This window comes from Hypanus sabinus, chromosome 6, assembly GCF_030144855.1.
Source record: "Hypanus sabinus isolate sHypSab1 chromosome 6, sHypSab1.hap1, whole genome shotgun sequence".
Classification (NCBI taxonomy): Eukaryota; Metazoa; Chordata; class Chondrichthyes; order Myliobatiformes; family Dasyatidae; genus Hypanus; species Hypanus sabinus.
This window is the reverse complement of record NC_082711.1, coordinates 21,019,017-21,043,473: the sequence shown is the minus strand read 5'-3', so window position 1 is coordinate 21,043,473 and position 24,457 is coordinate 21,019,017. Positions and strand designations below refer to the sequence as shown.

The following is a 24,457-nucleotide window of genomic DNA, read 5'->3' as shown; positions in this document are numbered from 1 at the left end:
CTTTGGTTTGTTACAAGTAGGAATGCTTCTTTGTCGGATAAGTGTTTCTCTCGCCGTTGTTTCACTTTAGAATGGCTGATATGGTAATTGTATTCATTTGTTAATCAATGGGGAATGTTATTGTGTCTTGTGATGCTGGGAACTTGGGGGAGGGGTTTTCGCGGGTTTTTTTGGTGGGAGGAGAGTGCAGGAGGAAGACGTCGAGGAAGGTGGACGTGCGCTGCACTGCTCGGAAGACCCCCGGGTCCTAGGTGCGAAGACGTGGAGGTCGGAGGCAAGCGACAAGGGGTCGAATGGTTCGTTGATTGAGCTCCAACGAGTGCACTAAACAGACTGAACTTTGATAAGTTGGCGCCTTTTGTTTTTTTCCTTGTGTGTATATATATATTGTATTGCCTACTACTCTTTTAATTTTAGTAAACTCTTTAAAGTGTATGTCATAACGGTATTTGTTGTGGGTTTGATACTGTTGGCGGGCGCGAGGCATAAAACTCGATTCTCACAGCACCTGCGTGTACGGGAGGTGGGTTGGTGAGTGGCTGGATCTCCTTTTTCCCCTAGACATATACCAGCCTGTTGGGTAAGTGTTACAGATATATAAAAAAAATGTTCTAAATCAGCTAAAATCTCTCAAACCATTTCACAAGTTTTAGACAACATTTGAGACTGTGCTAAGCAGAGACTTCAGGGCAAATGATAAGCTTGCTCAAGAGAAAAGGATTTTAAAAGATGCATCTTAAAAGAGGGTACAGAAAGAGAGGGCTGCAAAGAGATTTATAGAGGGAGGTCAAGATATTTGGGCCTTAAAAGATGAAAGTCAATCACAGGTGGAGTAATTTAGACTGGGGATGATTGAGAGGTTGGAACTGGAGGAATCTCAGAGGGTTGGAGGAGTAGAAGTATCTTGAAAATAATTAAGAAATACTTAACCAAAAATCATAACAAGCATTGAACTAATCAGGCAAAACATGAAATTTCTGACTGGTTTGTTTACAGAGGATAAAAGGGGAAGTATTTAAATTGACATTACTTGGACTTAGAAAGCAAAGAAAGAGGTGTACAACACACTCAGAATGATGGAGGAAAGCAGCAGGTCAGGCAGCATCTAAAAAGAGGAATAAATCGTTGATGTTAATGTTTCAGGACAAGACCCTTCATCCAGATCAGAGAGTGTGTGGGGGGGCGGGGGGGGGGGGAAGAGTACAAGCTGGAATGTGATAGGTGGAGCCAAGTGGGTGAGGGAATGTGGACAAAGTAAGAAGCTGGAAGGTGATAGGCAGGAAAGGTAAAGGACTGAAGAAAAAGGAATCTGATTGGAGAAGAGAGTGGACCATGGGAGAAAGGGAAGGAGAGGAACCAGAAGAAGGTGGTAAGGAGAAGAGAAAGGGTAAGAGGTGAGCCAAAAAGAGGAATGGAAAAAGAGAGAAGGGAGAGAGGGAAGAAATAATCGGATGTTCGAGAAATCATTGTTCATGCCATCAGGTTCGAGGCTACCCAGACAGAATATGAGGCGTTGCTCCTCCAGCCTGAGAGTGGCTTCATCAAGACCACAGACGAGGCCACAGACTGACATATCTCGAGCACCTACAGACTTTTTTATGATCAAGAAGGTAGCCAGTTGCAATAAAATTGCCACATGGGTGCCATGATGGCAAAGCATTTGCACAATGCTAACACACCTCAGGGCATTGGAGATCAGAAATCAATCCTTGCATTCTCTGTAAGGAGACCCCTCCCCAAGGAATGCCTGGGTTTTCTCCAGGTCCTCCAATTTCCTTCCACACTTTACAGACGTATCCGGTAGGTTAATGTCCTGAGATTAGATTAGGGTTAAATCGGATTTGCCAGGCATTGCTGGGCAACGCAGCTCGAAGGACTGGAAAAGCCTATTCTGCACTGTATCTCTAAATAAAATAAAATGACAAAACAGAGGACTGGAGGTGAAAAACTAAACTTGAAGGCAATAAACTCGATAGGGTAAACAATGAGGATTGAGATGTATTTTGAAATCACAGAGAAGATGTTAAATGAAAAGGACAACTATCACCCAGTAGCACTCACATCTGCTGCGATGAAGTGCTTTAAGAATCTGGTCATTGGCTAGAATTAACTCCTGTCTGAGCAAGATGTTGGACCTGCTATAATTTGCCTACTGCCACAACAGCTCTACAGTGGACCCAATCTCATTGCCTCTCCACTTGGCCGTGGAGCACCTAGACAAAAGCTAAACTTATGTCAGGCTGCTGTTAATTGATTACAGCTCAGTGTTCAAAACCGTCATCACCTCACTCCTATTCAACGAGCTTCAAAACCTGGGACTCTGTAACTCCGTTTGAATCTAGATCATCGACTTCCTTATCACAGTCAGTGTGGATCACACTGACAATCAATTCAGCAGCATCTCAAGAATGTGTGCTTAGCTCACTGCTCTACGCTCTCTACGCTCATGACTGTCTGGCTCGGCACACCTCAAATGCCATCCACAAATTCACCGATGACACGGTGTTGGAGATTTTAGGTGGTGACGAGAGTGAGATAGATTGGCTATTTGAGTGGTGTTGCAACAACAACGTCACACACTCAACGTCAGCAACCAAGGAACTAATTGTAGCCTCAGCAAGGTGAAGTCAGGAAAACACTCAGCAGCCCTCACCAAGGGGCCAGTGGTGGAAACTGAGAGCAGCTTCAAGTTCTTGGGCATCAGCATCTCAGAGGATATATCCTGGACCCAACACCTTGATGAACTGTCTATGAACTGTGCAACACTACCTCGCTACTCGTCTTTTACACTGTCTATCTTTGTAATGTTTAGTAATTTTCAATATCTTACACTGTACTGTTGCAACAAAACAATGAACTTCATGAAACAAAAACAAGAAGCTATGGCTGCTGGAACTATGAAGCAAAAGATAAAACAGTGGAAGAACTTAGCAAGACAGGCAGCATCTTTGAAAGGAAATAAACAGTCGACATCTCGGGCCAAAACCTGATTCTTATTCTGAAATATTTTCTAAGAAACATGCCATGATTGTTCAGTGGATGGTAAAATAAGAGCTGAGAGGCCAGGACTATAATTCATCTGCATTCACCCACATTTGGGTGATTAGGTAGCTTCAAAATATCCTGAGAGGCAGGATTTATGAGCATTTAGAGAGACATAATCTGATTGGAGATAGTCAGCATGGCTTTGTCAAAGGCAGGTCATGCCTTCTGAGCCTAATTTAATTACTTGAGGAGGTAACAAAACACATTGATGAAAGTACAGCAGTGGATATAATGTATATAGATGAGAGTAAGGCATTTGATAAGCTTCCCTTATTAAATAGAAGGGTGGGTTAGGAAGTTTGCTGATGACACAAAAGTGGGGATGTTGTGGATAGTTTGGAAGTTTGTTAGAGGTTACAGAGGGACATCGATAGGATGTAGAACTGGGCTGACAAGTGGCAAGTGGAGTTCAAACCAAATAAATGTGAAGTGGTAGATGAAATCTGAAGCTAGAATATAATATTAATGGCAAGACTCTTGGCACTGTGGAGGATCTGAGAGATCTTGGAGTCCATGTCGACAGGACAAGCAAAGCTGTTGCCAGGTTGACAGTGTTGTTAAGAAGGTGTATGGTGTGATGGCCTTCATCAACTGTGGGTTTGAGTTCAAGAGTTGTGAGGTAATGTTAAAGCTATACAAGACCTTAGTTAGACCCCACTTAGAGTACTGTGCTCAGTTCTGGTCACCTCACACAGGAAGGATGTGGATACTATAGAAAGGGTGCAGAGGAGATTAACACGGATGTTGCCTGGATTGGAGGGCCTGCCTTATGAGAATAGGTTGAGTGTACTTGACCTTTTCTCCTTGGAGTGACAGAGGATGAAAGGGAACATGATAGAGGTGTATAAGATGATGAGGGCCAATTACCTTGTGGATAGCCAGAGGCTTTTTCCCTGAGCTGAAATGGCTAACACGAGGGGACATAGATTTAAGGTGCTTGGAAGTAGGTACAAGGGGGATGTCAGGGGTAGGTTATTCCCACAGAGAGTGGTGGATGAGTGGAATGCACTGCCAGCAATGGTGGTGGAGGTGGATACAACAGGGTCTATTAAGAAACTCTTAGTCATAACCAAGGGTGGTAGGGTGGTAGGGTGGTAGTGGGGATAAGCTCCCACTACCTATAAAGTGCCCTAATGGTCTGCATCTCTCGCAGCCTCTGACAACCAAGTCCAGCTCTTGGCCTTCACGTGCGGCTTAGCTACTAGGCCTGGAGGAACTGTTTCTACGGACAAGAGAAGGGGCAAAGGCAGACCACTGGAGCCTCAAAACCAGCTGCTTCGGGCAGGTGGGGCTCGTTACCATTGGACAGCAACCCGCCTAGAAGAAGGAGAATTCTGATTTTAAACCTGCGATGACATTGGTGCCCAGCTGTATTAGCCTTGCCTTTCCCTTGGACTACATCAGTGACATGGAGAGAGGGAACCCGCTGCGTGGGCAACAGCCAATTCTTCAAATCTTCCCACCCAGGCTTGCACCCTGGAGGAGACACAGTCCATCAGAGGCACAAACCCATGATCCCCGGGATTGATGGCTGCCCACCGCTAGATAGATACATGGAGCTTAGAAAAGTAGAAGGCGATACGGTAGGGAAATTCGAGGCAGTTTATAGAGTAGGTTACATGGTCAGCACAATATTGTGGGCATGTACATTTGCTGTATATTTCTATGATTCAATGATTCTAAATATACAAAGGCTACAGACTATTGGGCCACCACTCAATTTAAGGCTATAGCAGATTAATAAACAAAATCATCCTTCTGCAATGCTGTGATCTTGAAACTTTCCAAATTTCCATCCTCCAGCATTTCAGAGGACAGATTCTCCTCCACTATTGAATGGACCTCTTGTTTGAGAAGGTGGACCCTTGACCTCACAAATTACCTTGTACATATTGCTTCCCTGCCCTGCACTTCCCCTGTAGCTGGTACACTTTATTCTACATTGTTATGGTTTTACCTTATTCTACTTCAATGCACTGTGTAATGATTGGATCTATATGAACAGTATGCAAATATAAGCTTTTCACAGCATCGTGGTACATATGACCACACACTGTGCCAAACAGCTGCTGAAAAATACTGTTTCTGCCAAGTAATTGATACCATGATCTTGGAAATCAGATTTGAACTATTTTATTTATTGAGAGAGAGCAAAAACTCTTACACTGGTATGTAAAAGGTTTCATCATTTGATAAAGAGTGGTTTCCTGAAAGAGCCCATACACGGTCTTTAAAGAAGATATACAGATGACATTAATTTAACAACAGGTTCACCGCAAGACCATCTAAAATAAATCCTTTTGAGACCCTTACAAAGAAAGAAAACTTCTTGCAAACAATTAAAATTCTGATTATGGTTCTTCTGAAGCTATATAAACTATTGATAAATCACTAATTTGCAGTACACCATGAAGTACCTTTAGAACATAGAACATTACAGGCCCTTCAGCCCACAATGTTGTGCCGACCATCTAACCTACTCTAGAAACTGCCTAGAATTTCCCTGGCACATGGCCCTCTATTTTTCTAAGCTCCATGTACCTATCTAAGAGGTTCTTAAAAGATCCTATTGTATCCGCAAAGACCCTATTGCATCCACAATTTTTATGGTTACTTTAAGTTGTTATTAACAACCAAATGGTGCTTCTTTCCTAGCTTTTAATGGTTTAATAGCATCAGAGAAGACATACCATTCCACTAAAAGAAACCCCTAGGTAGCATGGAGTAAGGATGAAAAAGAAGTTTGACTTGGTCAAACTCCATTGTCCATAGAGAAGATAAGATGGTTACATATTATAGTGGAGTAGAGGATGGAGGGAAGGAAGCAGCAGTGACCTAAATTACATAAGTAATATAAGTAGGGAGGAAGACATTGAAAATAAGGCAAACATCAGAAACTTTGTTAAGTATCTTCAGAGTGAACATATTTTGAATGGTATGCTAAATCGTTTAACATCTCACTGCCTAGTAAAGCAGCCAGTATAATCCAAGAAACCACCCACCCAGATGTAGATACAGCACAGCACATCACAGAAACCAGCCTCCCCTCCATGGATTCTCTCTATTCTTCTCACTGCCTCAGTAAAGCAGCCAGCATAATCAGACATTCTCTCATCTCCCATCTCCCAAAGGGCAGAAGATACAAAAACCTGAAAGCACGTACCACCAGGCTCAAGGACAGCTTCTATCCTGCTGTAAGAAGTCAATTGAACAACCCCTAGTATGATATAATGAACTGTTGTCCTTACAATTTACTTCAATATGACCTTGCACCTTACTGTCTCCCTGCACTGCACTTTCTCTGTAAAGGTAACACTCTATTCTGCAATAGTACCTTCCCTGATGCACTGTTGCAATGAAATGATCTGTATGGGTGTCATCCAAAATACGTTTTTTAATGTATCTTGCGTACATATTGGAATTTGTTTATTATCTTCACGTAGTGAGATACAGTGAAACGTTTACCTTGTAAAACTCATTTCAGAGGCTGTGTCTTGGGGCCCTCCACATAAGTACAATTACAAAAAAAAGGCACAGCACTGTGAAGCTTGTGAAGATTTGGCATGACGTCTAAACTTTGACGATCTTCTATAGATGTGTGGCCAACTGTTTATTGACTGGTTGCATAATGGTCTAGTATGGATGCCTTTGAACATAAAATCTTACAAAAAGTAGTGGATATTGCCCAGTCCATCTTGGTAAAGCCCTCCCCACCAATGGGCACATCTACACAGAGCGCTGTCACAGGAAAGCAGCATCCATCATCATGGACCCCGCACCACCCAGGCCATGCTCTCTCTCGTTGCTGTCATCAAGTACAGGAGCCTCAGGACTTACACCACCAGGTTCAAGAACAATTATTACCCCTCATCCATCAAATTCTTGAACCGGGGTGGGGGTGATAGCTTCACACAATTTCACTTGTCCCATCACTGAACTGTTCCCACCACCTATGGACTCACTTTCAAGGACCCTTCATCTCATGTTCTTGATATTTATCGCTTATTTATGTATTTATTTTCTTTCATATTTGTACAGTTTGTTGACCTCTGCACATCGGTTGTTGTCCGTAACTGTTGGGTGCGATCTTTCACTGATTCTATTGTATTACTTCAGTTTACTGCGTATGCCCCCAAAAACGAATTACAGGGTTATATAAGGTGACATAAATTTGATAATAAATTTACTTTGAAATTTAAATACTATTCACAAAAGCAGATCATTACACAGTATTAAGGGAGAATAAGGTAAAACAATAACAGAATGCAGAATAAGGTGTAACAGCTACAGAGAACGTGCAGTGCAGGTAAACAATAAGGTGCAAGGTCACAACAAGGTTGATTGAACATAGAACAGTACAGCTCAGTACAGGCCCTTCAGCCCACAATGCTGTGCCGACCCTTAAAACCTGCCTCCCATATACCTCCCCCCACCTTAAATTCCTCCATATACCTGTCTAGAAGTCTCTTAAATTTCACTAGTGTGTCTGCCTCCACCACTGACTCAGGCAGTGCATGCCATGCACCAACCACTCTCTGAGTATAACCATATAACCATATAACAATTACAGCACAGAAACAGGCCATCTCGGCCCTTCTAGTCCATACCAACGCTTACTTTCACCTAGTCCCACTGACCCACACTCAGCCCATAACCCTCCATTCCTTTCCTGTCCATATACCTATCCAATTTTACTTTAAATGACAATACGGAACCTGCCTCTACCACTTCCACTGGAAGCTCATTCCACACAGCTACCACTCTCTCAGTAAAGTAATTCCCACTCATGTTACCCTTAAACTTTTGCCTCCTAACTCTCAAATCATGTCCTCTTGTTTGAATCTCCCCTACTCTCAATGGAAAAAACCTTCCTCTAATATCCCTCTTGAACTTCCCTCCCCTTACCTTAAAGCCATGTCCTCTTGTACTGAGCAGTGGTGCCCTGGGGAAGAGGCGCTGGCTGTCCACTCTATCTATTCCTCTTAATATCTTGTACACCTCTATCATGTCTCCTCTCATCCCCCTTCTCTCCAAAGAGTGAAGCCCTAGCTCCCTTAATCTCTGATCATAATGCATACTCTCTAAACCGGGCAGCATTCTGGTAAATCCCCTCTGTACCCTTTCCAATGCTTCCACATCCTTCCTATAGTGAGGCGATCAGAACTGCACACAGTACTCCAAGTGTGGCCTAAACAAAGTTTTATAGAGCTGCATCATTACCTCGTGACTTGTAAAGTCTATCCCTCGACTTATGAAAGCTAACACCCCATAAGCTTTCTTATCTACCCTATCTACCTGTGAGGCAACTTTCAGGGATATGTGAACATGTACCCCCAGATCCCTCTGCTCCTCCACACTACCAAGTATCCTGCCATTTACTTTGTACCCTGCCTTGGAGTTTGTCCTTCCAAAGTGTACCACCTCACACTTCTCTGGGTTGAACTCCATCTGCCACTTCTCAGCCCACTTCTGCATCCTATCAATGTCTCTCCGCAATATGCGACAATCCTCTACACTATCCACAACACCACCAACCTTTGCGCCATCTGCAAATTTGTCAACCCACCCTTCTACCCCCACATCCAGGTCATTAATAAAAATCACGAAAAGTAGAGGTCCTAGAACCAATCCTTGTGGGACACCACTAGTCACAACCCTCCAATCTGAATGTACTCCCTCCACCACGACCCTCTGCTTTCTGCAGGCAAGCCAATGCTGAATCCACCTGGCCAAACTTCCCTAGTTCCCATGCCTTCTGACATTCTGAATAAGCCTACCGTGTGAGTCAAGAGTCCAATTTATTGTTGACCTCACGATCTAAGGAACTATTTAAAAGTCTTACACAGTGGAGCAGATACAAATGAAAACATTTAGGTTGTATTTATCCTCTACATTAAAAAATCATTATGTCATTAGACTAAAACTATTCTAGGGGGCATAATTAGAATAAAACTGTGAAAGAGCTCTGAAAATATTTGTTTAAAAGTCTTTCATAGTACTTACATGAAGGAATGATGAACTGTGGTTCTGTGTTACCTGCATAGCCAAGCTTTGTATAGCTGAGGAAAAGACAGGGAGGCAGAAAGAAAGAAAGAAAGAAAAAGAAACATAGACTTAGTCTTTATCTTTCATATAACCAGATTAGTAAGGACGGAATGTCTATTTTACTGCGTTTTCCATAAAATATATGTGCCAATAGAAGCAGCTTTGAAGCTGTCCCTCTTGTCCTAGACTCCCAAAATAAGAAACATCCTCTCCACAAACAAGAGAAAATCTGTAGGTGCTGGAGGAACTCAGCAAGTCAGGCAGCATCTATGGAAAAAAAGAACAGAAAGTACAGTCGACGAATGTTTTCGGCCTGAAACATTCATTGTACTTTTTTCCCGTAGATGCTGCCTGGCCTGCTGAGTTTCTTCCAGCATTTTGCGTGTGTTGCTTGAGCATCTTCTCCACATCCACTCTAACTAGGCCTTTCAATATTCAATGGGATTATCCCCCTCATTCTTCTAAATTCCAGCCCCAAAAGCCCCAAAGCCATCAAACGCGCTTCATACGTTAAACCTGCCACTCCCAGGATTATTGTCGTGAACCTCCACTGGATCTTCTCCAATATCAGCACAATCCTTCTCTGATTCTTCTTCTTCTTAAGGCAGCACTCCTACTGGCGCATAGGCCGCTGACAGCAGCTCACTCGAGTCCCCTGTCCTGAGCCAGTCTTCCAAGCTGTCGCCAGGTATAGCCCATCTTGCAAGATCCTTCCTCTCCCAGGGATGATATCTTTGTGCTTCTGTTGGTGTTTCTGTAGCTCTGGGTTTTTGTGGGATGGGGTGGCTAGCCCCAAGTCCAAACCTCTTTCTTTCACATCCAGGTTTGGGACCATCCATGCCAGAGTTCCTTTCTTAGATAAGAAGCCCAGTGCTGCCCACATTCCTGCCATGTGTGGTCTGACTAATGCCTTATAAAACCACAGCATTACTTCTTTGTGTTTATATTCTATATAAATATAAATCCTTTGTTATATCTCAGAAGAGGTATTTGAATGAAGCAACACACACAAAATGCTCGAGGAACTCAGCAGGTTAGGCAGCTTCTACAGAAATAGTCCATGGCCTCCTCTTGTGCGAAGGTGAGGCCATCCTCAGGATGGAGGAACAACACGTTATATTACATCTGGGTAGCCTCCAACCTCATAGCATCAATATTGATTCTCCTTCTGGTAAAAAAAATCTCTCCTCCCCTCTTCTTCTCATCTCCACTCTGGCCTCTTACCTCTTCTCACTTCTCTATCACCTCCTCCTGATGCCCCTCCTCCTTTCCTTTTATCCCATGGTCCACTCTCCTCTCCTATCAGATACCTTCCACCCCACTATATATTTCCTACCCACCAGGCTTCACCTATCACCTTCTAGCTATCTGTCTTCCTCTCGTTTACCCCCCCCCCCCCCGCTCACCTTTTAATTCTGGCAACTTCCCCCTTCCTTTCCAGTCCTGAAAAAGGGTCTCAGCCCAAAACATCGACTGTTTATTCATTTCCATAGAAGTTGTCTGACCTGCGACTTCCTCCAGCATTTTGTATGTGTTGCTTTGGAATTCCAGCATCTGCAGACTTTGTTTTGTTTTGGAATGTAGCATGTAATTGTGTGTATTTACTATGCAGGACTTTTGCATGGGAGGTTGATGACAGTGGTAAAAATGTACCTATAATCACCACCTCATTCTTTTAATCTTTCCTCCTGCTGCAAAATAATCTAAGATATCATTTCAAAATAATCCAGCGAAAGAACATTGAACATAGAGAAGTTTCTACCTGCAGGGTCAGGAATATGAAAGAATTAATGATTTAGAACTAACTTGAGGTAAAAGCATATTACCCCACAAGTAGAACTTTCTGTGTATTTAATATCATGGGTGCATTTAAGGTAAAGACAGATGAGCAAAAAGGAGCAAAATTGGAACAGTAAGGTTAAATGGTGTATTATCACCAGGATAGACACGGTAGTGTGGACAATGTTCATGCGGTAACCAAATCCTAATGAAAATCTCACATGATTACGGGATTACAACAGGGGAAGGGCAAAAGGACAACTGCATTAAATAGCTCTCACAAAATTCTAATGGTTCAAATTTGGGATCAAAATTATTTTAATCTAACACAGTGGATTTTGCTTCTCGTTATTCAAAATTTTATTCAATCCACATCAGTGTAATTTTATCACCGCTAATTATTACCGCACTGACCCTGAAGGGTCATAACTAATTTGATTTTCAAATAAATCATTATTAAAATCATAATTACACCAATACATAGTTTAAAAAAACAGAGTATTAAATTATTCAGAGATTGAACAATCTACTATTATTATTCATTTCATATGAGGCAAGAAAAATATATTAATTGCAACATTACAATGTCACACTTAACTAACTTTAAACTTCATTTTTGACTTGCCCAATTTTTGGATCAGAGATCACTGACGAGGCCAAAATTATTTCCCACCCCTGATTGGCCATGAGGAGGAGAAGGAGGCCCCCAAACTGAACAACCGATGTTCAGATGAAGGTATTTCTACATAGTAGTTGACAGGGAGCTCCAGGTCTTCAACTCAGCTACATGTTCCCCAATCAGGGTTATGTGCAACTGGGAGGGCAGATGGCAAGTAGTGATTTTCAGATCTGCTTAATGCCTACGTAATTTTTTTTGTGATCTAGGACTTGGCTTTTAAAGGAATTGTCACAGCCATCCATTTGAGTAACATCAGTGCATTTTGTAGATGGCACACACTGCTGGCAGTGGTGGGAAATATACATTTATGGCAGTGGATGGATTGCCAATCAGGCAACAGCTTTGCCCTGGATGAGTCTGAGCTGAGATATACTCATCCAGGCAACTGGAGACTATTCCCTGATCGCGCCTTGCAAATTGTGAGAGGACCATATGCTGTCAGGATAAAAAAAAGTCTGTTGCCGCAGAACATCTTACCTTTCACCTGCTCTTTTAGCTCTACATTTACAGTGCAGTCAGGGTGCCTAAGACTTTTGCACAGTACTGTAGTAAATTTATGTACAGTACTGTTACCACAAAAAAAATCATGAAATAAGTTAGTGATGATAAACCTGATTCTGATATGGGTCTCTATTGTGGACTGAGAGATGGAAGGGGGCAGGGAGAGGGGAATCATGATTGGGAAAAGGGGAAGAGAGAGGGGAGGGAGCAGGAAGCACCAGAGAGATATTTTGTAATGATCAATAAACCAATTGTTTGGTATCAAATTACCTTGTCCAGTGCCTCAGGGCTAGGTGTGTCTACGCCCATGCCACCCTGATAAATACAGTACTGTGCAAAAGTCTTAGGCACCCTAGTTATATCTATGTGCCTCAGACTTTTGCACAGTACTGTAAGTGACTTGTACAGTTGAGTTTCTGGTCAATGGGGACACCAAGGTGTTGAAGATGGTGGATTTGCCGATGGTATTACAATTGAATGCCAGAGTGGATAGATAATCTCACTGTCCACACCCTCCCATCCACGTACTATCCAAATTTCTCTTAAACATTGAAATCGACCCCATACTTCTGCTGATTCTCTGACCACCCTCTGAGTGAAGAAGTTCCACGTCATGTTCCCCTTAAACACTTCATCTTTCACATTTCACCCATGACTTCTAGTTCTAGTCCAACCCAACCTCAGTGGAAAACAAGAAAAAATCTGCAATTCCGAGCAAGACACACAAAATGCTGGAGGAATACCAACTATACTCTTTTCCATAGATGTTGCCTGGCCTGCTGAGTTCCTCCAGCATTTTGTGTGAGTTGCTCAGTGGAAAATGCCTGTTTGCATTTATCTATACCCCTCATAATTTTGTAGACCTCCATCAAATCTCCTCTTATTCTCCTACATTCCAGGGAATAAAGTTCTAGTCTATTCAAATTTCCCCCATAAAACAGATCCTCAGGCCGAAGCAACATCCTTGTAAATTTTTTCAGTACTCTTTTAATCTAATTGATATCTTTCCTTTGGGTACATGACGAGAACTGCAAACAATATTCCAAATTTGCCCCCACCAGTGCCTTTATGAGGAAAAGAAGGTAATTGGTGAAGAAGTGGAAGGGTTTAGAACTCTTCTGGAGTGTTGTCACTAGGAAGGGGTGACTGACCTCCAACAACTACAATCTCCATTCAGAGCCCCAAGCAGACCTTCCAGGTGAGGCAACACTTCACCTGCAAAGCTGCTGGGGCCGTCTATTGTGTCCAGCACTCTAGATGCGGCATCCTCTACATTGGTGAGAAACATCATAAACTGGGAGACCTCTTCATCAAGCACCTCCGCTCCATCTGCCAAAAGCAGAACTTCCCAGTGACAAAGCATTTTAATTCCCATTCCCGTTTCCATTCAGACATGTCGGTGCCACAAAGAATCCACGCTCAGGATGAGCAACACTATATTCCGTCTGCGTAGTCTCCAACCTGATGACATGAATGTCAATTTCTCCTTCCGGTAAAAAAAAATTCCCCTCCCCTTCCCATCTTCTTCTATTCCCCACTCTGGCAACTTACCTCTTCTCACCTGCCCACCACCTCCACTTGGTGCCCCTCCTCCTTCCCTTTATCCCAAAGACCACTTTTCTCCTCTATCATCTCCAGCCCTTTACCTTTCCTACCCACCTGGCTTCACCGATCACTTTCCAGCTAGCCTCCCTCTCCTTCCCCACCTTTTTATTCTGGCCTCTTTCCCCTTTCTTTCCAGTCCTAAAGAAGGGCTTTGGCCCAAAACATCAACTGTCTATTCATTTCCATGGACTGGCTGAGTTCCTCCAGCATTTTGCGTGTGTTGCTCTGGATTTCCAACATCTGCAGAATTTCTTGTGTTTACTATTTTTCTTTTTTCTAAACTACAAGCCCAACCACTGATGTGTTTTCCCCATGTTTACTCCCTAGTATACCACCCATTAAAATCTGTTTGGGGTCATTACAACATCTTATTCTTTTAAATACTTTTCTTTTTAAACAGTAATTCTCATATGATAGCCTCAGTGGCAAACCTGACATTTAACCCTCATCACTAGTTTCAAAAAAGTGGAAATGAATGACCTTCTTGAACCACTGTCATCTCTGTGGTGAAGGTTCACCAAAAATGTCATTAAGAATTTCCATCTGGAATTCCAACATAAAGGAATGACAAGTCAAAATAGTACGCAACTTGAAGTAATGATATTCTTAAATCATAAAGGAATAATATTCTAAATCCAGATGGCCTAATTCTGCTCCTTTCTGTGCTTCACACCCAGGATCGGAGAAACTTTGTCTCATTTCCATCAAGGGGAATAGAATATATAAAAGCAAGGAGATAATGCTGAGCCTTTATAAGACACTGGTCAGGCCACACTTGGAGTATTCACAAGGATGAGCTAGGGAATGAAAGGGTTAGCATATGAGGAGCGTTTGGCAGCTTTGGGTCTGTACTCACTGGAACTTAGAAGAATGCGAGGGGATCGCATTGAAACCTACCAAATGTTGAAAGGACTAGATAGGGCCGAGACCCCTCATCAGGACTTTCTTTCCTCATCAATTTGCCATGTGGACTTAGTCACTTTGCTAAAATCCAGATAGACTACATGAAATTCATTACCTGTATTTGTCAACTTTGTTTCTTCTGTTACTGCATACCTTTGTTACTGCATGAAATGAAAATCATACACAATTTACTTTAATAAATCCAAGCTTACTTACCTTGATTAATCTGCCCTTTCCTATATGTTGATTTTTTTTTTGCCCACCAAAAATTTTTCCAATAACTTATATACCACATATGCTGGATGACTGCTCCATAATTACTAGATTGAGCTCTTGCTGTTTTTTTATGAAAAAGTATCAGTACCATATTATTCATCTTCCATGCAAACAGATAAATTAGGAACAGAAGTGGGACTCTTCTCAAGCCTGTTGTGACAATCAATAAGATCACAGAATGTCTGATTGTAGCCTCAACTCTGCAATCCTGCCCTGGTAAACATCCATCCCCTTATCAAGAATCTATCTAACTCTGCTTTAAAAATACGCCAAAACACTGCTTCCTCCGTTCCCTGAGAAAGAGAATCCAAAAACTCACAAGGAAAAAACAATGCACATCACTTCTGTCTTAGATGGCTAAACATTTATCTTTAAGCAATATCTCAAACAGCAGTCTCCAGGGCCACTGCTCAGCCAAAAGGGAACCGGAAAATGACAGACCCTATGTTATTTCCTCTTTTTCTCCCCCATTTTAAAAGTCCAAACTGCAATTAATTCAGGCTTGGTGACTTACCGCCATCACCTTCCAGCTTGTTCTCCATCTCCCTCCATCTTTTTATCCTGACACCTTCACCTTTCCTTTTCAGTCCTGATGAAGGGTCTCAGCTCAAAGTATCAATAGTTTATTCACTTCTATAGATGCTGCTGACCTGCTGAGTTCCTCTAGCATTTTGTGTGAGTTGCTCTGGATTTCCAGCGTCCACAGCGTCTCTTGTGTTACGAATTTATCCACTTTTTCATATTTTAATCCCATTTTTCCCTTTCTCTCCAGATTTCTGATATTTGCATTCTTCTCTGACTTCCAGGCTCATTGGATAAATCATGACTGTTTGCATCCATATTTGCCACTCTCCCTACAAAATCTACTGTTAACTTCTCAAACCCACCCCACAACATCAGCAATCCTCCCTGCAAGACTATGTTCCCTGGCCCTCCCGAGATCTCACTTATCCAGCTTATATAGGTTTTGCCTTGTCTAAGAATTGTTCCCATTGTGACAGAAATTTAAAACCTTTCTCTTGAGCCAGCCATTCATTTGCATCTTCCTCTTAAATACTCTATCCACTAGTACCAGAGCTCTCCATGTCCTTTCTATTCCAATGTCATGTAGTTACCACAGGATTGGCTCCGGCTGAAACATTACTCATCCAGGAGCTTAAGGTCCATGGGATCCTGGCAGTTCGGATTCAGAATTGACTCTCCCATAGAATCAGACTCAAAATCAAAATAAGGTGAAATTTGTTGTTTTGTGGCCGCAGTACAGTGCAATACATTAAAAATTACTAAAAAATACATAGAACATAGAAATCTACAGCACCTTATAGGCCCTTTAGCCCACAATGTTGTGTCAACCATGTAGCCAACTCTAGAAACTGCCTAGAATTACCCTACCGCACAGACCTCTATTTTTCTGAGTTCTGTGTACCTATCTAACAGTCTCTTAAAAGACCCTATTGTATCCACCTCCACGACTGTTGCTGGCAGTACATTCCATTCACTCACCATTCTCTGTATGAAAAACTTATCCCTGACAGCCCTTCTGTACCTAAGCACCTTAAAACTATACTTCCTCATGTTAGCCATTTCAGTCCTGGGAAAAAGTCTCTGCTATCCACGCGATCAATGCATCTCATTATCTTATACATCTTTATCATGTCCCCTCTCATCCTCCATTGCTCCAAGGAGAAAAGGCCAAGTTCACTCAGCCTATTCTCATAAGGTACGCCCTCCAATCCAGGCAACACCCTTGTAAATCTCCTCTGCACTTTTCCTATAGTATCCACATCCTTCCTGCAGTGAGGTGACCAGAACTGAGCACAGTTCTCCAAGTGGGGTCTGACCAAGGTCTTATATAACTGTAACATACAATAAAAAATATAAAAATAAATAATAAGTACAGAAAGAGAGAAGTGAGGTAGTGTTCATAGTCTGTCATAGAAGACTGTGGCCAACAGGGCTTATTCTGGCTGGAAATCCCTGTGTTTTGCAGGGATTTGCACTAGAAGCTCTGCTATTCGTGATATAGACTTAGTGGCCACTTTATTAGGTACACCTGCACACCTGCTCATTAATGTAAATATCTAATCAGCCAATCATGTGACAGGAACTCAATGCATAAATGTATGCAGACATGGTCAAGGGGTTCAGTTCGAACATCAGAAAGAGGAAGAAATGTGATCTAGGTGATTCTGACCATGGAATGGTTGTTGGTGCCAGACAGGATGGTTTGAGTAGCTCAAAAACTGCTGATCTCCTGGATTTTCACACACAACAGTCTCTAGAGTTTACAAAGAATGGTGCAAAAAACAAAAAAAAAATCCAGTAAGCAGCAGTTAATGAGAGAGGTCAGAAGATAACGGCCAGACCGGTTCAAGCTGACAGGAAGTCAAGTAACCACACAACAGTGGTGTGCAGAAGAGCATCTCTGAACATACAACACATTGAACCTTGAAGTAGATGGGCTACAGCAGCAAAAGACCACAAACATACAGTCTGTGGCCACTTTAGAGGTACCTTATAAAGTGGCCACTGATTGCAGATCAGTTACAGTGGAGGAATGGCAGGCAGAGTTTAATCCAGCCAAATGTAAGGTGTTGCACTTTTGGAAATCAAATGTAATGGTAAGTATGCCTTTAATGGCAATTCCTTTACAGTGTTGATGTTGAGGGATCTTGAAAAGGTTGGAAAAATAGGCAAATGGCATGCTTGCTGTTATTAGTTGAGGTACTGACTTCGACTCAAGAAGTTATATGGCAGCTCTATAAAACTCTTAAGTAAGGAGCACATGAAGTCTTGCGTTCCGTTCAGATTACACCACTACAGGAAGGATGTGGGGGTTTGGAGAGGGTGTAGATGGGATTTACCAAGATGCTGCCTGGATTAGAGGACATGAGCTACCATGAGAGGTTGAACAAACTTGAAAACACAACAGATTCTGCAAGTGCTGGAAATCACAGAAAATGCAGGAGGAACTCAGAAGAAAGGCACTCACTATTATGAATAAATAGTTGACATTTCAGGCCAAGACCCTTCAACAGGACTGAAAAAGAAGGGGGTAGAAGCCAGAATAAGAAGATAGTGGGAGGGGAAGGAGTACAACCCAGAAGGTGATAAGTGAAGCCAGATGACTGGGGGAGGGTGGATGAAGTAAGAAGCTGAGAGATGATAGATGGAACAGATAAAAGGTTGGAGAAGAAAGATTCTGATAGCAAAGAAGAGTAGACCATGGAAAAAAGAGAAAGAGGTCAGGCACCAAGAGAGGTAAGGAGGAGAAGCAGTAAGAATGGGGTCAGAGTGGAAAATTGAAGAATATGGAAAGGGAAAGATTTATCAGAAGTTTTAGAAATTGATGTTCATGCCATCAGTTTGGAGACTACCCAAATAGGAATATGAGGTGATGCCCCTCCAAACTGAGTGTGCAAGAATGGGAATGGGAAGTTTAATTAAAGTGGTTGGCCACCAGGAAATCCTGCTTTGTGCGAATGGAGTGAAGGTGCTCAACAAAGCGGTGCTCCAGTCTGTGTCAAGTTTCACCAGTAAAGACGAAGCTGCACTGGGAGCGCTGAATAGAGTTGACCACCCCAACAGATTCACAGGTGCTGTGTTTAGGGCCCTGAATGGAGGTGAGGGGGCAGTTGTAGCATTTCTTCCACTTGCAGGAATCACTGCTGTTAATAAATATGTGCTGTTTTCTCTGAAGCATTTAATAAACTCTTAGATAAGCACAAGAACGTACAGAGAATGAACAGACACGTACAAAGGATTAGTTTCATTAGGCACCAAGTTTAATTAGTTCAGCACAACAGTATGATAGCGTAGCAGTTAATATGATGCTATTACAGCTCAGGGCACTCTGGAGTTTGGAGTTCAATTCCAGCACCCTCTGTAAAGTGTTTGTATGTTCTCCTCATGAACCATGTAGGTTTTCTCTCACTGTCCAAAAACGTACCAATTAGTAGGTTAATTGGTCAATGTAAATTGTCCTGTGATTAGGCTAGGGTTAAACAGGCAGGTGGCACAACTCATTCAGCAGAAGGGCTGTTCTAAATAAGAACAAGCAAACATCAGAGGACAAATGGCCTGTTCACGTGCTGTACTGCTGTATGTTCTACGTAACGTGACACACTCAAGGCATTGCTGCACTCTGTCCTCTATGTCCTTTGTCTTTGCATTCCTGACATTCATCCATTCATTCTCCCTCTACATGATTACGCTGTGGGGATGTAAGAGGCATCCCAAATTCCCAAACAATACAGGATATACATTCAGGGATTGAGCAGTCTCTCCAATTCATGAAAAAATATGCCACCGTCAGGTCAACATTTCACACTTGGATGCCTTACTAATTTACTTAATTTAACCATTATTTATCTTTAATACCAGCAACATCTCAACAAAACTCATAATTCTAATGATTTCCTTATTTTTCTATATTAATCTCCTCCCATTAAAGGAATACTGTATTCAGTTCTGGTCACCGCATTACAGGAAGGATGTGGAAGATTTAGAGAGGATGCAGAGGAGGTTTATTTATTGAAATACAGTACAGAATAAGCCCTTTGAGCTCAGCAACAACCCATTTAATCCAAAGCTAATCAAGGGACAACTTATAATGACCAATTAACTTACTAAGCAGTTTGTCTTTGGACTGAGAGAGAAAATAGGACACCCAGAGAAAACCTGCGCATTCCGTGGGGACGACATACAGTCTTCTTACAGATGACATGGGAATTCATCACTGAACTCCATCGCCCCTATCTGTGATAACCGCTATGCTACCATGGATGCTGCTTGAATTAGAGACCAAGTCTGATGAGGAATGGCTGACTGAGCTAAGGCCTTTCTCTTTGGAGTGAGGAAGGATGAGAGCTGACATGATAGAAGTGTATAAGATGATAAGAGGCACAGACAGAGTGGACTGCCTGTGCCTTTTCTCAGGGTAGCAAGGGCTAAAACTAGAGGACCCAATTTTAAGGTGATTGGAGGAAGGTATAGGAGAGAATGTTGGAGGTTTCCCCAAGACTGCAGTAGCTAATCCCAGAAGCCATCCTTTTAAGATGAGCGGCGTAAAGTTTAGGGGAGATGTCAGAAATAGAGTAGTAAGAACATGGAATGCACTGCCAGGGGAGGTGAGAGATACATTAGGGACATTTAAGGGACTCTTAGATAGACACAGGAAAATGGAGGGCTATGTGGGAGGGAGAAGTTAAATGGATTTTAGAGTAGGTTAAAAGGTCAGCACAATTCTGTGGGCTGAAGAGCATGTAATATGCTGTTATGTTCCATGATCTCTGTAAAGGCAAACGCAGCATTTTTGTTTTTAGTTGTTGGTTGTACCCCAAGGATATTATTGAAAAAGCACTCGTTGGCATCTCTGTCAACTGTTCATTCTAAGGCCTTACAGCTGATAAATCAGGACTGGATTTGTCCTCATTTTCGAGGTCAGGGCTATGTGCCACTTTAATTTAGAAGATGCCAAAGTCGCCACACTTGAATAGCTCAGCAGATGATGCAGCTGATATTCAGCACAATAGCCTTTACTGTCGCCAGCTCAGCTGATTCTTCATGTAAGTGCATCTACCTCTCTCTAGAGCAGGGCTTCCCAACTGTTTTTATGCCATGGACCCCTGCCATTAACCAAGGGGTCCATGGACCTCAGGTTGGGAGCCTCTGCTTCAGAGAGTCAGAGTCACAAAACACTACAGGACAGAGACAGGCCCTTTGGCCCATTTAGTCTGTGACAAACTATTAATCAACCTGCACCCAGACCCTCGATACCCCTCCCATCCATGTACCTGTCCAAACTTCTCTTAAATGTTTAAATTGAACCCCTAGCCACCAATTCTGCTGGCAGAATACAACCTTAACTTGGCAAAACGTCTCAAGATACTTCACATCAACCGCACGAAAGATCTTAAGCAGATAATCAAAAGCACTGTCAAAAGATGGGAGATTTAAAGGGGAGAGCTAGGAGGTGAGATATCAAATTTAGGGATGCTATCCTGATTCTGCAACATGTGGTGACACTTGCATGCTTGCATGTGTTGGTTGTTAATGCAAATGGTACATTTCACTCTCTATTCGGTGTACACATGATAAATAAATCTGGATCCTGAATAGCAACTGAAGATTTCACAACAACAGTGAAACCTAAGAAGATCGAGATTCAATTCTCACCACTGTGTGAGGAGTTTGTATGTTCCCTCCGGGACCTCTGCTTACCTCTCACTGTCCAAAGACATATGGTTAAGGTTAGTGAGTTGTGCACAACATGTAGGCAACAGCAACCACGGCAACACTTACAGGCTGCCCTGTTCAATCCTCGCTTATTTGCTTTTTAACACAAATGATGCACCTCGGCGTATGTTTAAGACCATAAGAGCATAAGATATAGGAGCAAATAAGGCCATTTGGCCCATCAAGTCTGTTCCACCATTTCACCATGTCCCTCTCAGCCCCAATATCCTACCTTCTCCTCTTATCCCTTCATGCTCCGACTTATCAAGCATCTATCAACTTCTGCCTTAAAGATACCCAATGTTTTGGCCTCCACAGCTGCTTGCAGCAATGAATTCCATAGATTCAGCACTCTCTGGCTAAAGAAATTCCTCATCTCTTTTCTAAGTGGATGTCCCTCTATTCTTAAGCACTGTCCTCTGGTCTTAGACTCTCCCACATCCACTCCACATCCTCTCCACATTCACTCTATCAAGGCCTTTCAGCATTCAATAGATTTCAAAGAGGTCATTTCTCATTCTTCTGAATTCCAGTGAGTACAGGCCCACAGCCATCAAAAGCTCTTCATACTGATAAAGCCTTTCAATCCCGGAACCATTTTAATTTATTTGTGACAAATAGAGCTATTGTCCTGTTTCAAATATATCAACCTTGACTTTTAGATTTGTGTATACTTGGTGCTTCTCTGCTTACGGGAATGTTTGTGAGGACACTCAAAGATGTAACTCAAAATACAATCAGGAACCTTCATTAAAACAATGAACAGATAAGATATGACAGATGCTAGAAATCCAATTTTTTTTTGTAATTCTATTTACATGATCTGAAAACGGAAACTTGGATTCTGGTTACCCAGCATCCCAAAAAACTCTACAACTAATGAAAGGTTCTGAAGTTCAGCCCTTGTTTTAATACAAGGAACTCAAGAATAAATTTACATAGATTGTGATCACAAACAATTGATATATTTTAAGTATTGCTGATTGGGGATAAATATATTTATCCATGGAAATGATTGGGGCCTGGGTTTAACATTTCAACCAACAGGTAGCTCCAAAAACGCTGATATACTCACTCAGTAGGACTGGAGCAAAAACCAAGCTTGTCAGATCAAGTCAGCAGAACCCAAAAAGACTGTTGCCAACTAGTATTGTTATTGGTTTATTATTGTCACATGTACTGAGATACACTAATAACCTTGTCCCACATACTGCTCAAACAAGCTTTTCACAGCATGCAAGACAAATGAACCGCAATTGACAAAAGCATATAGTACGAGGCAATTAACTTTATCAAATCACTGTCAAATGCAAGATTATGCACATGAAGTGTGAAATTTGATTCTGCCTGTACATTTGCTGCTTACAGTTCTAGGAATTAACAGATTTAAAGAAAACACAATATTACATTCCACACAAAATGCTGGAGAAACTCAGTAGGTCAGGCAGCATCAATGGTGGGAAATAAACAGGCGACGTTTTAGGCTGAGCCCCTTCATCAGGATGGGAAAGAAAGCGGGCAAAGGGTGAGGGAGGGGAAGCTGGCAATTGAGAGGCGAGACTGCCCCTTTCCTTTACAGTCCTGATGAAGGGTCTCGGCCCGAAACGTCAACTGTTTATTACCCTTCATAGCTGCTGCCTGGCCAGCTGAGTTCCTCCAGTGCGTGTCGCTCAAGGTTCACAGCATCTGCAGAATCTCTTGTGCATTATTACATCATCCTCCATCCACTTTTTCCCCTGCAAGGACCAAACTCTCACAAATGCACACGTGCTGTTTAACCCATGTCTAAAGAGTCAACTCCCCCAGTCTGGGCCGCGACGGGCGAGCGGCCGCCACGCCAGCACTCGGCCGGCCGTTGCCAAGGCAGCCGCTGTGATTGACAGCTGGGCAGCCGACCGGGCGGGGCCTCCGTGCAGCGCGCTCACACCAGCATGACAGCGACTCACCCGGTTCCACAGTCAATGACACACGGAGGTAAGTAGCCGGCCATGCCGATCCAGTCCGTTAGGTTCCAGGTGGAACTGCGCTCCTACCCTGTGAGATGAGCAGCCGGAGAAACCCCTCGACAGACCATGGAGCCGCCGGCCGCCGCGTCTCTGCAGTAACCAGGTGCCGAGCACTTCCGGGGTCACCGCCGCTGGGGGGCGATGTCGACCCGGATTCTGCAGCACTGCGGGGCAGCGAGACCCAGAGTGGTCCCGTCCTGTTGGTACCCCAGTTCACTCCCTGTCCCAGCACATGCTGGTGTATACCCGTCCCTTTCTGTCTCCCACCACCACTCCCTGCCTCAGAATATAGTGTTGTCCACCTGCCCCTTCAGCCTCCCATCCATTCCTTATCCTAGATCATAGTGGTGTCCACCTATCCCCGACAGCCTCCTAATCACTCCCTGTCCCAGAGTTTTGCAGTGACCACCAGTCACCTTCAGATTCCCTATCCACTACCTGTCAAAGAATGTGCCTGCCCTTGCCCACTACCTGTCAAAGAATGGGCCCTGCCACCCACTCCCTGCCCCAGAACATGGTGGTGTCTACATTGCAACACACTCAGAAAATACTGGAGGAAATTGCAGCTATATAGGACCGTGGTCAGACCCCACTTGGAGTACTGTGCTCAGTTCTGGTCGACTCACTATAGGAAGGAAATGGAAGCCATAGCAAGGGTGCAGAGGAGATTTACAAGGATGTTACCTGGATTGGGGAGCATGCCTTATGAGAATAGGTCGAGTGAACTTGGTCTTTTCTCCTTGGAGTGAGAGATGTTGAGCGGTGACCTGATAGAGGTGTATAAGATGATGAGAGGCATTAATCATGTGAATAGTCAGAGGCTTTTTCCCGGGGCTGAAATGGTTGCCACAAGAGGACATAGGTTTAAGATGCTGGGGAGTAGGTGCAGAGGAGATGTCAGGGGTAAGTTTTTTACTCAGAGAGTGGTGAGTGCGTGGAATGGGCTGCTGGCAACAGTGGTGGAGGCTGATACGATAGGGTCTTTTAAGAGGCTTTTGGATAGGTACATGGAGCAAAGAAAAATAGAGGGCTACAGGTAAGCCTAGTAATTTCTAAGGTAGGGATATGTTCGGCACAAATTTGTGGGCCAAATTTGCTGTATTGTGCTGTAGGCTTTCCATGTTTATAAATCAGCAGGTCAGGCAAATGCCTATGGAGAGCAATAAACATTCGATGTTTCAGGCCGACACAAGAATCAGAATCAGGTTTAATATCATTGGGATATGTCGTGAAATTTGTTGTTCTGCAGCAGTACATTGCAACACATAATAATAAAAACTATAAATTACAATAAGCATATGTTAAAAAAAATTAAATATGCAGTGTAAAAAGAGAAGAGAGAAAAAGTGTGAGGTAGTGTTCGTTGGATTCATTGGCCGTT

General features: G+C 42.9%; 1 protein-coding gene across 6 annotated transcripts in view; it reads right to left on the bottom strand.

The window, feature by feature from the left end:
* actr3b (actin related protein 3B) overlaps window positions 1–23,326 on the bottom strand; it is an 85,267-nt gene extending 61,941 nt beyond the window's left edge. For 2 of the 6 annotated variants that reach the window (XM_059971843.1, XM_059971844.1), the window contains exon 1: window positions 23,017–23,225. Coding sequence is in view for 1 of the 6 variants with exons in the window: in XM_059971841.1 (XP_059827824.1) it covers window positions 9,049–9,104; window positions 23,017–23,060 (100 nt within the window). In the remaining 5 variants the exon portion in view is untranslated. Of the gene's footprint in view, window positions 1–9,048; window positions 9,105–22,145; window positions 22,166–23,016 lie in introns of those variants that run through there. The other 4 variants (XM_059971841.1, XM_059971845.1, XM_059971846.1 and 1 more) reach the window with 4 other exon arrangements.
* Window positions 23,327–24,457: the final 1,131 nt, after the last annotated feature.